Below are 12,581 nucleotides of genomic sequence, written 5' to 3'. Positions count from 1 at the left end.
GATAGACAAGTGGACTGTGTTTAACTTGAGAACCTGCAGGCGGTCAATAAGGGGCCTGGTGTCGCCAACACCCCAAATGGGTGGTAGTTAATCACACCAAAACTGGCTCGTTGTAACCACCAAAAGTACACATGGCAAGTGGTCCACCAAAATTACTCATAGCAAGGGCTGAAAGATCGACATTATCCGGATCATTTAATACGCCGTGCACGTAAGAGAGCTTTCCATAACAATCGTGAAGCACTTCTGCAACACAAGAGGCCTGAGACCATAAGTGACCAGATGACTATGGTCCAAACTTTCACCACATCTTCCAACCAGGTGAAGAAAACCATACTAAAGCATTGGAAGATATTAAATACAGCAGCAGGTACAATACCTCGCCCTCTGTTTGCATTCAGAAGAGGACCCTCCATTCGGGATAATCTGGTGCACACCAGACCACGCAAAGAGATGAGACAGACTATCAATACCATCTGGAACAGCAATCCAGTTCAAGGCCATTACCCTTGCGGGAATTGTGCGGTCTGTCCACAGACACGCAAAACCTTAACTGTGGATATCGGCACCAATAGACCTTGGAAGTTGACAAAACACACTAATTGTAATTCCGAAAAACTAATTTATTTGATCACCTGCCCATGCAAAAAACAGTATGTGGGCCACACAACGCGGATGATCAAGGCTCGCATCAGCGAACATAAAAGCACGATCCGATGTAGGAAGCAATCCACAGGCCTCACGAATCACTTTTTGGAAGCGAAACACAAACCTGAGGATCTGTTATGGTTAGTGTTGGAAAAGCCATATATTCCACCACACATCACCAATGTCTCCCACTTTCTTTTTGTGAAGGAGCAACGGTGGATCCACAGGTTACAATCTGATGTCGATGGCTTGAATGACAATATTCCTTGGCTATTAATCTGACTGGACCCCTTGCTATGAGTAATTTTGGTGGACCACTTGCCATGTGTACTTTTGGTGGTTACAACGAGCCAGTTTTGGTGTGATTAACTACCACCCATTTGGGGTGTTGGCGACACCAGGCCCCTTATTGACCGCCTGCAGGTTCTCAAGTTAAACACAGTCCACTTGTCTATCTTTGTCTCTCATAACTGACACCATTATTGCATATCCAACATCAACCTACATCCACTAGATATGTACATCCACTGTAGGGGTTAAGGCCTCCTGCGCAGTTGGCCCAGGACCTTTTTAATTCCTCAGATTTATAATTTGTTATTGCTGACTTTCGGCAAAATATGGCGCACTTCACGCTCTTTGTTAAGGCTATTAACTTATGGGACTTTATACTTTTCACTCATTACATTGCCTAATCAAATTTCTTTACAAGGGTCCTGTCCTATAAGTTAATTAACAAATCGCGGTGTTATTTGCAATACAATCGCGTTTCCCTTGCCTTTTAACATTTTATAATAGAGCTAGATTGAGGCTACAACACGCAAGCGCTAGATAACTGCATGTTAGCAGTGTCTCGCGCTGTGCCGGGACTGATTGTGTCAGTGCTGCACGAACGCGCATGCGCGGTGCGCTCGAGCAGGCGTCCTTGTGCTCGCGCATGCGCGCTAGTTGTTTATTTTAAAGTGTACATGCGCGAGGATGTAGCAATCAGTGTATCGCGCAAATGCAGCGCGCACTATTGAAACTCAGCTGAGCCTCAGAGATAGATCAGTGCTATAAATAGACGCCAGATCGTTCGCTCGGTGCCTCCCCTTCGGCTCGTTTTCAGCCTCAAGGTACCGACGGACAGGTAAGCAGGGACAGGGTTACGTTCCCAGGATGGACCTAGGGAGTTCAGTGGTTGATTCTTACACCTAGTCAATAGATAAGAACAGAAGGACTCCCCTCCATTAAATTTCGAACAGCTTAACTTTAATCCTTTGCTCTGCTGTTGAGATGGACTTTAGGAAATGGGGATATCTCCCCACTGGTTCTAAACAGTAGTAATCAATACCATTACTTACTAGTTTAGTTGATAAAATAGTAGTTGTTTTAATACAAATCCATGAGCATCTTCTCAATTACACTGGAGGTATAGATGCAATATTCGTTATACGTGGCCACCCTGGACACCGGGTGGGAACACGTGACAGACAGTTGATAAAGCATGTGGGTTTTATTGAATATAGGGAGTATATACCCCAGAGACATGCATCTTTTGAGATATTGTCTTTATATGTTCAGAGCGGTGCCTTATTCGTCCGAGCAGTTGCCGGGTGAGGTGAGGTCCACTTCCCACACACTGCTGGATAAGTGTTAAAACTGTGTACATTATTTTAATCACTGGGTGACGTGTCATAATGCACCTTGTATGTGACTATTACCAATGAGTGATGGTCCAGCCTTAGGTTTGAGAGTCTTCACTGGTTTTGCACGATAAATCATCCCACTATAGTATGGTTGGTGTAGATTTAACTTTTGAGCAATGTTAAAATGCAATGTCTACATTGTTCTTTCCCTTTTTTTGTCCTTCTTGTACTTCCACAGGAAAGATCCATCGCATCACCACAACAACACTGACAAGATGTGGTAGGATGGTTCCGTTTTGTTCACTTTTTTGTACATTTCCTTAGTTTCTACACACATTATAGTGTCTTGCAGTAGCAGATATTAATTCGGCCCTGACGAATGCCAGTGATTCTTCACATTTAAGGCAGAAACATGTTGGCCCTCTTATATCTTGCTTAGTTTTCTACCAAGCAAGTCAAACAGTGATTTTTTCACACTGTTTTTTCACTATTTTTTAATCTGACGTCCAGGCAAACGCTAATAAAGGTCTTGGTTTGCCTCGATAGCCATTTTAATCACACACTTGATTTTCCTTTCCTGCACTGCACATATCAGTCTCCCCCTCAAGTCTAACAACGGTGGTGACCTTACCTCGGTTGAGTAATGCATCGCTAAATTACAACTGGGCGATTGCATACTTACCTTGGTATTGGAGTCCTACATGATGAGGCTCCGCCATTGGGTGGGCTGATAGGACTTAATCAGCTACTGTTGATAGTCTTTAGTTAGGTTCACTTCCGTGCAATCACACCAGTGTTAATCATCACTCCTTAGCACCATTTGACTTACAGGCTCTGTTGTTATTTAGGTAGTCTTACAGGGGGTATTAGCCTGTTTTGTCGTTAAACATTTCCCTCGGACCCTCTCTTACGAGTTGTTTAGATAGTATACACAGAGATCCCCTACTACAGAAGTAAAGTTAGAAATCGCCAGATCTGCAGTACGCTCCATTGTCTTGATTCAAGTGCAGTATACTTTAATACCACTACAGTACTACAGATACCTTTTCTCCTATTTCTGTTCTGTCACCAGAGGGAAGAATCTCTAGATCAGGACGAAGGGCACAGGCATCAACCACGCGCTTGTACAGTCCCTCTGAAAGGTCACGCCCAAAAACAATGTTGTCTTTCAGAGTAGCATTCAGTATCCAGGCTTGTTGAGGAACATAAGCGACTGAACCCTTCAAATAAATGAGAATGAGCAGTTAGGAAAGGAACAAAAAATGATGTACATTTTTAACTTGTTTGCAGCCAAAATAAACAATTTACTTATCTTTGGTAACACTCAATCTGGTAGATACTCTAAATACAGATACCTCATCTTCTGAATATTCTCAGGCGCCAAACAGAATTTGGATTTTATTTAAAGAAATTTCATCTGCGGTACTGTAAGTGCCACCATCAGACTCCATGGCAGCTTAGTACTGTCTCCAGAAGTGAAAGCGCAGCACTGCATATAAGAGCCACACCTGCATCCTGATATCAGTTATTTTACTGTTCTGCACCCTCAGAAGCTGGTCAACTGTGATAGGTCACAGAAGTCTGTTAAATCTAGCTTGGGACCTTTTCATAATCACAGAAATGGGGAGGTGGTGGGACTGTCAAGAATCTATGGTTACAGTTTCCACCAGGAAGCTGTACTGAAGATAACTAACCTGTTCTTCTGATGGATACTTCTAACCGCAGATTTCTCACTAAGCAGTACCCTCACAAACTGTCAGGTCTGAGGATAAGGAGTTTACTTGCATGAAGAAGTCCTGAAGTACCTAGTGGGCAAACCTGCCCTCTACAGATTCGCCAGTTGAGGCAGTCGTGTTTGATGTACCTAAATACTCACGTAGAAGTCTGACAGGAGTCCTGTACTGGAACACACTTTGCCAATGCAGTTTAAACAGCCTTGGTTCTGGTGATACAAGTCTGTGGGCAACTGTGTGGGTGATGTAGGTAGAGGGGGAAGGGGTCCTTCTGCCAGGCCTTGTCTATTTGAAAAGGCTTCACTTCTGCACTGCCTTCCCCTTCTTAGAACTGGCAGACCCCACAGAAAGTTTGTAATCAACTTGGTAGTCTCTGGGACACACTGGTATGCTAGAAACAGATTTCTTTGAAGCCTCTCTTCCTCCTTAGAGGGTTGTAGCAGAGAGAAAAACAAAAAACATTGGGAACCAATGAACTGACTCACGTGGTAAGGTGATAAAACCTTTGGCAGAAATTCGGCACAGGTCATCCACACCAATAAATGAGAAGAAAGTTATGTATGGGGGTTCACTGATTGCGCCTGGAGTTCACCGATGAAGCATGCAGGAGTAACTATGAAAAGAAACACCATCTTGAGCAGTTGGAGAGAACATCTTTGTATGGTCTCCAAAGAAGTGCACATTAGACATGCAAGGACCAAGCCAAATGTCGTTGAGGCATATAAAAATGTGTCGGTGGAACAAGTATGTCAGTCAATTGAGAAATCTCATCACAACTGGTAACCTGAATAATGAAGGTTGAATGGGCAAAGACAAAACAGCCGATCTATCACCTTTAACTGTGCCGATTGCAAATCCTTAAATAGAAAAGACTTAACAACAAAACCAGAAAACTCCATATAACTTGACCTGTAGAATATCAAGTGGACAATGTTCACAGCAGGTCCTCCATCAATGGTAGAGACTGAAAATAAGGCATATGCTCAGGCTCAACAGATCAGGGCACGACACTTCTGGCTCAATGTGGAGCTATCATGATTAGCGGTCGTCAGTCCATCTTGATCTTCAGAACTCCGAGCAGGAGATGGAAGGGGTGGAAAGGTGCACAGGAGCCCTTAACACCACTGCAGATGGAATGTATTACCTAGAGATTATCGAAAAGATCAAGCCAGAGCAACACAACAGAGTGAAGATGCCTGAGCCACCTCGGGGTAAAGATGAGGAGAGGATTTTGTGTACCGGCTAGGGCGTTTGACCTCAATTTTGGAGACCCAGATAAGAGTCTCGGCAATGACGATCAACATGCTGTGATTCTGGGCCAATCACTTAATCCCCCTCGTGCCTGACAAAAAAATTAATGTGTCCTTGTATAACGCAACTAGCGCTAATGTAAAGCGCTCTGATAACCGATACTTTCGGGTCAAGTTTACGCAATATATAAAACTTCAGGGGGAAAAAAGATGCCAAAAATCGTGGTGGGACGGTTGATAGCTGGCGAGTTTGTACGCCCTGGTTCTGAGCGAGCTTACCAAATAATGGGCCACTAGGTATATCCTTGATAGTGCAAATATGTGCAAAGTGCCTCCTGGCACAAGGTCCAAATCTCCACACCACCCTGGTTGTTGCAGTACCACATGGCGGCCAGGTTGATCTTAAGGACCTGAATTGACCACCCCTTGATAGATGGGAGGAAGACCTTCAGTGTCAACTGAATGGAATGAAACTCAAGAAAACAGATGTGTAGCTTTCAGGCAACTGGGGATCATGGGACCCCCGATTTTCACTTCACCAGAGAGACCAACCCAATAGAATACTTCTGTCCATCTTGTGAGCCCTGGATGGAAGAGAGAAAATGTATGCCACATGATAGGCTAGTGTTCATGTGCCACCGCTGAAGGTCCCAGGCTGTCTCCTTCAAGTTACAGGTGCTGTTCCCATGCAAAAAAGGCATTATGCCCACTGTAAGAAGAGGTTCCACAGAAAGGCCAGCATGTGCCAACAAACAAGGACCAGTAGGTTGAATGAGGTGAGGAATCCAACAAACCTCACAACCATCCACACAAGAACCCAGGGTAGATCTCGAAACATTAAGATCGCATCCTGAATGTGCTGGAATTGCTACAGGGGTGGGAAAGCTGTGACTGTGTCCAGGATGGCCTCCATGAAGGGAATCTTCTGTCAGGTGTCAGAAGAGACTTCTCCATGCTGATGGAAAATACCAAAGTTGAAAGAAGAGTGACCATTCTCTGGTGGTGGTGGTCCGTATCAGACTGTAGTAAACCTACCTTCAGCAGCCAGTAGTTGAGGTATGGAGATGGATGTATTCTCAACCTGCACAGTTAGACTGCAACCAGAGCCATTATTCTTGTAATCACCCAAGGGGCAAACATAAGGCTCAAGTGTACACTAGCAAACTGAAAATGCTTGGGCATCACTACGAATCAAAGGTGGAATCTTAGACTGCAGGACACATAAATGAAAGAATGCAACCTGCAGGTCAACCATCCATACACCGTAACCAGGAGAGGGCTTGGGCTAGAGAAAGCTTCTTGAATTTGCCCTTCCACAGGAAGGGATTCAGGGCGCAAAGATCCCAAACTAACCTGAGCCCTTCATCTTTGCTAGGCATCAATAAATAGCGCGCTTCATCTTTTTCCTGATCCTTATCCTCCCTATGGCCCCATGGCATAGCTTTTGAAGTTTGAGTAAAAACAAGTGGGATGTATGGAGGGAGGGGTGGTGGAGAAATGAAAATGCTATTTACTAGTATGCATCTGTTCTTGGCATGTAGAGCTGCAGAGTTACACACTGTCCATAGATGGCCACTTAGTGTTGGGCCCGGATGTTTGCAGTTTGTTTTTATTGTAAAAAAAGTCTTTGGAAGTCACAGGACAGGTGACTCGTCCTTTGGATCATACTGTGCATGGACATCGGCTCCATCCCCAGATTGTTTTCCACCATTAGGGAAGTGATGGAGCTGTACAAGAAGTAGTGATGTCCATGTGATTTGTATCTAATTAAGATAATTCTGGAACAGGTAAAGGCAGCCAGGGAGGCGGGTGGGCGTGTGTAACTCTGCAGCTCCACATACCAAGAACAGATGCATACTGGTAAGTAGTGTTTTCCGTTTGAGGCATATGAGCTGCAGATTACACACTGTGCATAGATCGTATAGCAGTACCCACCTTTAGTGGCGACTTGTTGTCTGTTGTTTGAAACAAAGTTTTTAGTACAGCCTGGCCCACTGTGGCTTGTTGTTTAGTTTGCACATCTACACAATAGTGTTTTGTGAATGTGTGCGGTGTAGACCATGTAGCTGCTTTGCATAAATCATCTAGGGGAAGGTTCCCTAAGAAAGTCATTAAAGCCCGTATTTTCCTTGTAGAATGGGCTTTTGGAGAAATTATTAACATACGTTTGGCTTTCTGGTAACATTTGTAGGCATTTAACAATCCACCTAGCTATCCCTGATTTTGATATGGGGTTGCTTTTATGTGGTGGTGAAAAAGACACAAAAAGTTTAGTTTTACGAAAAGTTTGTGTCCTTTCGATGTAGTGTAGTAATGCTCTTTTGACATCTAAGGTAAGTAGCGCTCTTTCTGCGACTGTGGCTGCGAGAAAAATACGGGCAGCTCAACAGATTGATTTAGATGAAATTGTGAAATGACTTTTGGATGGAATTTAGGATTAGTACATAGAACCATTTTGTTATGATGCATTTGTAGAAAAGGTTCTTGAATGGTAAATGCCTGTAGTTCACTAACTCTTCTGAGAGAAGAAATAGCTACTAGGAAAGCTGCTTTTCAAGTTAGGAATTGCAATTCACATTTTTGTAACAGTTCAAAGAGTGGTCCCATTAACCGTGTGAGAACAATGTTTAAGTTCCACACTGGTGAAGGTGGCGTTCTGGGAGGGATTATTCTTTAGAGTCCTTCCATGAAAGCTTTTATAGCAGGTACTCTAAAAAGAGATAGATGTTGTCTATTTTGTAAATATGCTGCAATGGCAGCAAGGAGTAGTCTGATAGACATGTAGGCTAAATTACACGTTTGAAGGTGTAATAGGTATCATATGATGTGTTGAATAGAAACATCTAAAGGATTTATGTGGTTGTTTTGACAGTATATCACAAACCGTTTCCATTTAGCAGCATAACATGCTCTAGTAGTGGGACGTCTAGCTTCTTTAATAACGTTCATACATTCTGGAGGAAGGTTGAGGTAACCAAACTGACTTCAGGAGCCAGATCGCTGGGTTAAGCTGAGCTGGGTCCGAGTGTCTGATCTCTCCATGGTTCTGTGTTAATAGGCGTGGAGATAGGCTTAGTTTCTGGTGTGGTACCACAGATAGTTGCAGCAGCGTGGTGTACCACGGTTGTCTGGCCCAAGTTGGAGCAACTAGAATGAGTGTTAGGGAATGTTGCTGTAGCTTGCGTACCACTAATGGAAGTAGTGGGAGAGGAGGAAAAGCCTATGCAAATTGTCCTGACCAGTTCGTCCATATCGCATTGCCTTTGGACAGCGGGTGTGGATATCTGGCGGCGAAGTTTGGAAATTTTGCGTTTTAGTGGGTGGCGAAGAGGTCTAATCTGAGGCTGTCCCCACATTCAAAAGAACGGTTGAAGAACTTGCGGAATAAGTTCCCACTCGTGGATATGCTGTGTCTGTCGACTTAGCAGATCTGCCATGGTGTTTTGTACTCCTGGAAGGTGTTGGGCTAAGAGGAAGCTCTTTAGTGGTATAGCCCATCTCCATATCTGCTGTGCTAACAGAGAGTGTGTTCCCCCTTGTTTGTTTATGTAGTACATGGCGGTCATATTGTCTGTGAGGACTAAGAAAGCTTTGCCTGATACTTGTTTTTGGGATGCTTTTAGGGCTAGAAAAACAGCTAGTAACTGGTTGATGTGGAGTAACTTTTGTTGCGGTGTCACACCTGCCTTGCATGGTGTGATGCAGTAGGTGAGCTCCCCAGCCGGAGAGCGATGCGTCCTCGGTCATGATTATTTGAGGAACTGGCTCTAGAAACGGTCCCTTTGAAAGGTTTTTGGTGCTCCACCATTGCAGAGAGCGATGAGTCCGACTGTCTACCAACACTAGGTCTGTTAATGGACCACAAGCCTGGTTCCATTGGCGTGTTAGGCACTCTTGAAGTGGACGCATTTGCAGTCTTGCATGAGGTACTATAAATATGCAAGATGCCATAATTCCTATGAGCTGCATGAACACTCAAGCTGGAAGAGAGTGTTGTGGTTTGAATCTTGTTAGGAGAGTTTGTACACTTGTTATCCTGGCTGGAGAGGGATAGGCTAGTGTTAGTTGGGTGTTTATTGTAGCGCCGAGATATTGTTGTAAGTGCGAAGGTTGCAGATGTGACTTGGTGTGATTTACTGTGAATTCCAAGATGTGGAACAGTTGAATGGTAGTGTGAGTGTGTTGTACACACTGGCTGTATGAGCTGGCTTTTATGAGCCAGTTGTCTAGGTATGGAAAGACGTGAATATGCTGTCTTCTTAAGTGTGTTGCTACCACTGCTAGGCATTTGGTAAACACACTTGGTGCTGTTGTGACTCCGAATGGGAGCACTTTGAACTGGTAGTGCTGACCGTCCAGCACAAATCTGAGATATTTTCTGTGTGCTGTGTGGATAGCAATGTGAAAGTAGGCGTCTTGGAGACCTAGAGTGACAAGGACGTCATTTTGTAACAGGAGCGGAAGGACTTGTTCGAGTGTGACCATATGAAATTGATCCGACTGTATGTAAATGTTTAGAGGTCTGAGGTCTAGAATAGGTCTTAGAGATCCGTTCTTTGGGATTAAGAAATACAGGGAGTATACTCCTTTGTTTTGCTGATGCATTGGGACTATTTCTATTGCATTTTTGTGCAGGAGGGATATCACTTCCTGCCTGAGCAGTGAGAAATGTTCCTGTGACATTGGACGCTGCCTGGATGGTATGTTTGGGGGGTGGATGCTAGTTCTAGACAGTAACCTGACTGAATTATTTGAAGCACCCACCTGTCTGATGTGATGTTTTCCCAGGCTGGTAAGTGTTGTTGTAGTCTTCCCCCGACAGGAGTGGAATGGGGCGGGGGGAGGGGAGTCACTGGGCAGGGGTAGAGGCAGAGTGGGAGTAGTTGTTTTTACCTCTGCCCTTAATGTGGTTACCTCTGTAACCACCCCTTTGGTACACCCTACAATAGGTGGATTGTGTGGGGGCTTTGTACGAGGTAGAAGGTGTGTCTGAAGAGTATCCCCTGGTGGCGCCTCTGTAAGATGAGCTGCGAAATGAACGTCTGGGAGCCTGCGACTGCAGGGCTCCCATAGATTTGGCCGTATCTGTATCCTTTTTCATCTTTTCAAGGGATACATCTACGTTGGGTCCGAATAAGTGTTGCTCATCGAAAGGTTGGTTAAGTGTAGCACTTTGGACTTCAGGTTTGAACCCTGATATGCATAGCCAGGCATGTCTACACAACAAAACACTGGTGTTAACTGCTCTGGAGGCAGTGTCTGCTGCATCAAGTGCACAACGAATGGAGGTGTTTGTAATATTTTTCCCTTTTTGGGATAAGCTCATTTGCTTTATCTTTGTACTTATCATGGAGGTGCTGCATTAACGATTCTAATTCATCATAATGTGCCCAGTCATATCTTGCCAATAATGCTTGTGTATTGGCAATACGCCACATGTTTGCTGCTTGAGACGCAGTTCTTTTCCCCGATGCGTCAAGGAGCTTAGACTATCTGGTGGGGGAGCTTCACCTGATGTTTGTGAATTTGCTCTTTTGCGTGCATTGGAAACCACAAGCGAGTCTAGTGGTACTGGGCCTTTAATATATGCTGGGTCTGAAGGGGTAGATTTATATTTCTTCTCTATTCGTGGGTTTATGACCAGAGTTCTAACTGGGTCTTTAAAGACTTCAAGAGCATGCTTAATCACTCCTTTAAGCATGGGTAAAATGGATGAGGATCTTTGGGCATTATCAAAAGGTATGGATTAGGAAGTCTTCATCTACAGATTCATGGGCTGGTCATGTCCAGCCCGTGATACTGTGCAGCTCTGTGTACTAATTGATTGAAGCCCATAGTGTCTTCTGGTGGGGAAGGCCTAAAGGGGGATACGTCGTCCTGAGGGACATTTGGGATGTCTGGGGTGTTATAATCATCCCGTTGGTCAGGTGAGCCTGGAGGAATAGATGGATCATCTGCATTACCCCCTATATCATCAGAGCTATCATCCCTGTTGTCATCATCTGGCATGATAGAGGATGTAGGGGAATGCTGTGGTAGGGGCACAGGTAGTGATGGCATAGGTAGAGGAGAAGGGAAAGGAACTCTTACAGGATAGGTAGCCATGTCCTCCTTTTTTGGATGAGGAGCCGGTGCAAGTGCATCTAGTGGTAGTTTTTTTAACTTGGAGTTAATCGAACAATGATTGGATCTTTACCCAGAATCTTTAGTGCAGGGTCTGGGTGAAAAGTCCTCTGCAAGAGGCCGATCTTGTGTTGCGGAGGGAGGTTTCGGCACCGAAGTAGCTTAGTTTGTATTTTTGGCAATGTCTTTATTAGGAGAAGCAGGAGTCTTTTTCTGCTCCGATTTTCTCGGTTCCGGTGCATTTTTCGAATCAGATTGTTTTTTTCGGTTCCGGTAGTCTTTTTGAATCCGAAGCGTGTTTGCTTGGTTCCGACCTGGGTTTCGGTGCCGAGGGACTAGCGGTATGCTTCGGCACCGATTGTTTCGATGCCGGCGTGGTAGGTGATGTTGTCTTTTTCAGTGCCGGTAGGTGTGCGCCGGCACCGTGGGGAGACCAGCTCGAGCCAGAGTCGCCAGAAGGCTTAGCTAGCTTCTTAGCCAGGTCTGAAGGTGGGGCAGTAGTAGCAGTGTCTCAAGAGTGCACCCGAGCCAGAGGGCGAGGGTGTGACCGGAGCCTTCTTTGGGTGTGTCGAGGAAGGGTCGGGTCGACTGTCTTACTTACGACCCACTGTGCTAGAGTAATGTCCTCGACTTCGGAATCTTCTGCCACGGAGTTGCTGTCAACGCCATGTTGTTCTGGGACATCGACGACCTCTGCGAAAATGTCGTCTGGAATCGGAGCTGAAGATAGAGCCATTGTTTTCCTAGATTTCGGTCCGGGATCGTCTTCTTGGAGAGGAAGGAGGCACAAGCGGAACAGTCTCTGGCCTCATGCTCCGGGGAGAGGCTAAGGTTACACACCTCATGAAGGTCGGTGTGGGGAAACTTCGACCCACATTGAGGACAATTTTTAAATGGCGTCCTTTCCATGGAGCTGGAGTCGAAGCCTAGTTAGGCCCGAAGGCAGTAGTCGTCGACCGAAATCGAAATCTTCGATGTTGAAGAGTAGAGTTGACTGGAAACTCGTTCGAAACTAAATTCTGGAAGTTGGTGAGGATTGCGCGTTGAAGGAAATCTGTTCCAACACGGAGCGCTGGAAAAACATCCAAGCCCGGTGGCGGAAAAAAACTATCTGGGGATGGAGCCGATGCCCATGCGCAGTATGATCCAAAGGAGGAGTCATCTGTCCTGTGACTTTTCTACAACAAAAACAAACTGCAAAC

General features: G+C 45.0%; 1 protein-coding gene across 1 annotated transcript in view; it reads right to left on the bottom strand.

Moving 5' to 3' along the window:
• LOC147668204 (multidrug resistance-associated protein 1-like) overlaps window positions 1–12,581 on the bottom strand; it is a gene marked incomplete at its 3' end in the record, with an annotated part of 614,782 nt that overhangs the window by 176,497 nt on the left and 425,704 nt on the right. The window contains exon 12 of the mRNA XM_086948707.1: window positions 3,317–3,493. Within this exon, the coding sequence (XP_086804833.1) occupies window positions 3,317–3,493 (177 nt within the window). The remainder of the gene's footprint in view (window positions 1–3,316; window positions 3,494–12,581) is intronic.

The sequence above is a fragment of the Lissotriton vulgaris genome, unplaced genomic scaffold (genome assembly GCF_964263255.1).
Source record: "Lissotriton vulgaris unplaced genomic scaffold, aLisVul1.2 SCAFFOLD_1214, whole genome shotgun sequence".
NCBI lineage: Eukaryota > Metazoa > Chordata > Amphibia > Caudata > Salamandridae > Lissotriton > Lissotriton vulgaris.
This window is presented reverse-complemented; position numbering and strand designations above follow the sequence as displayed.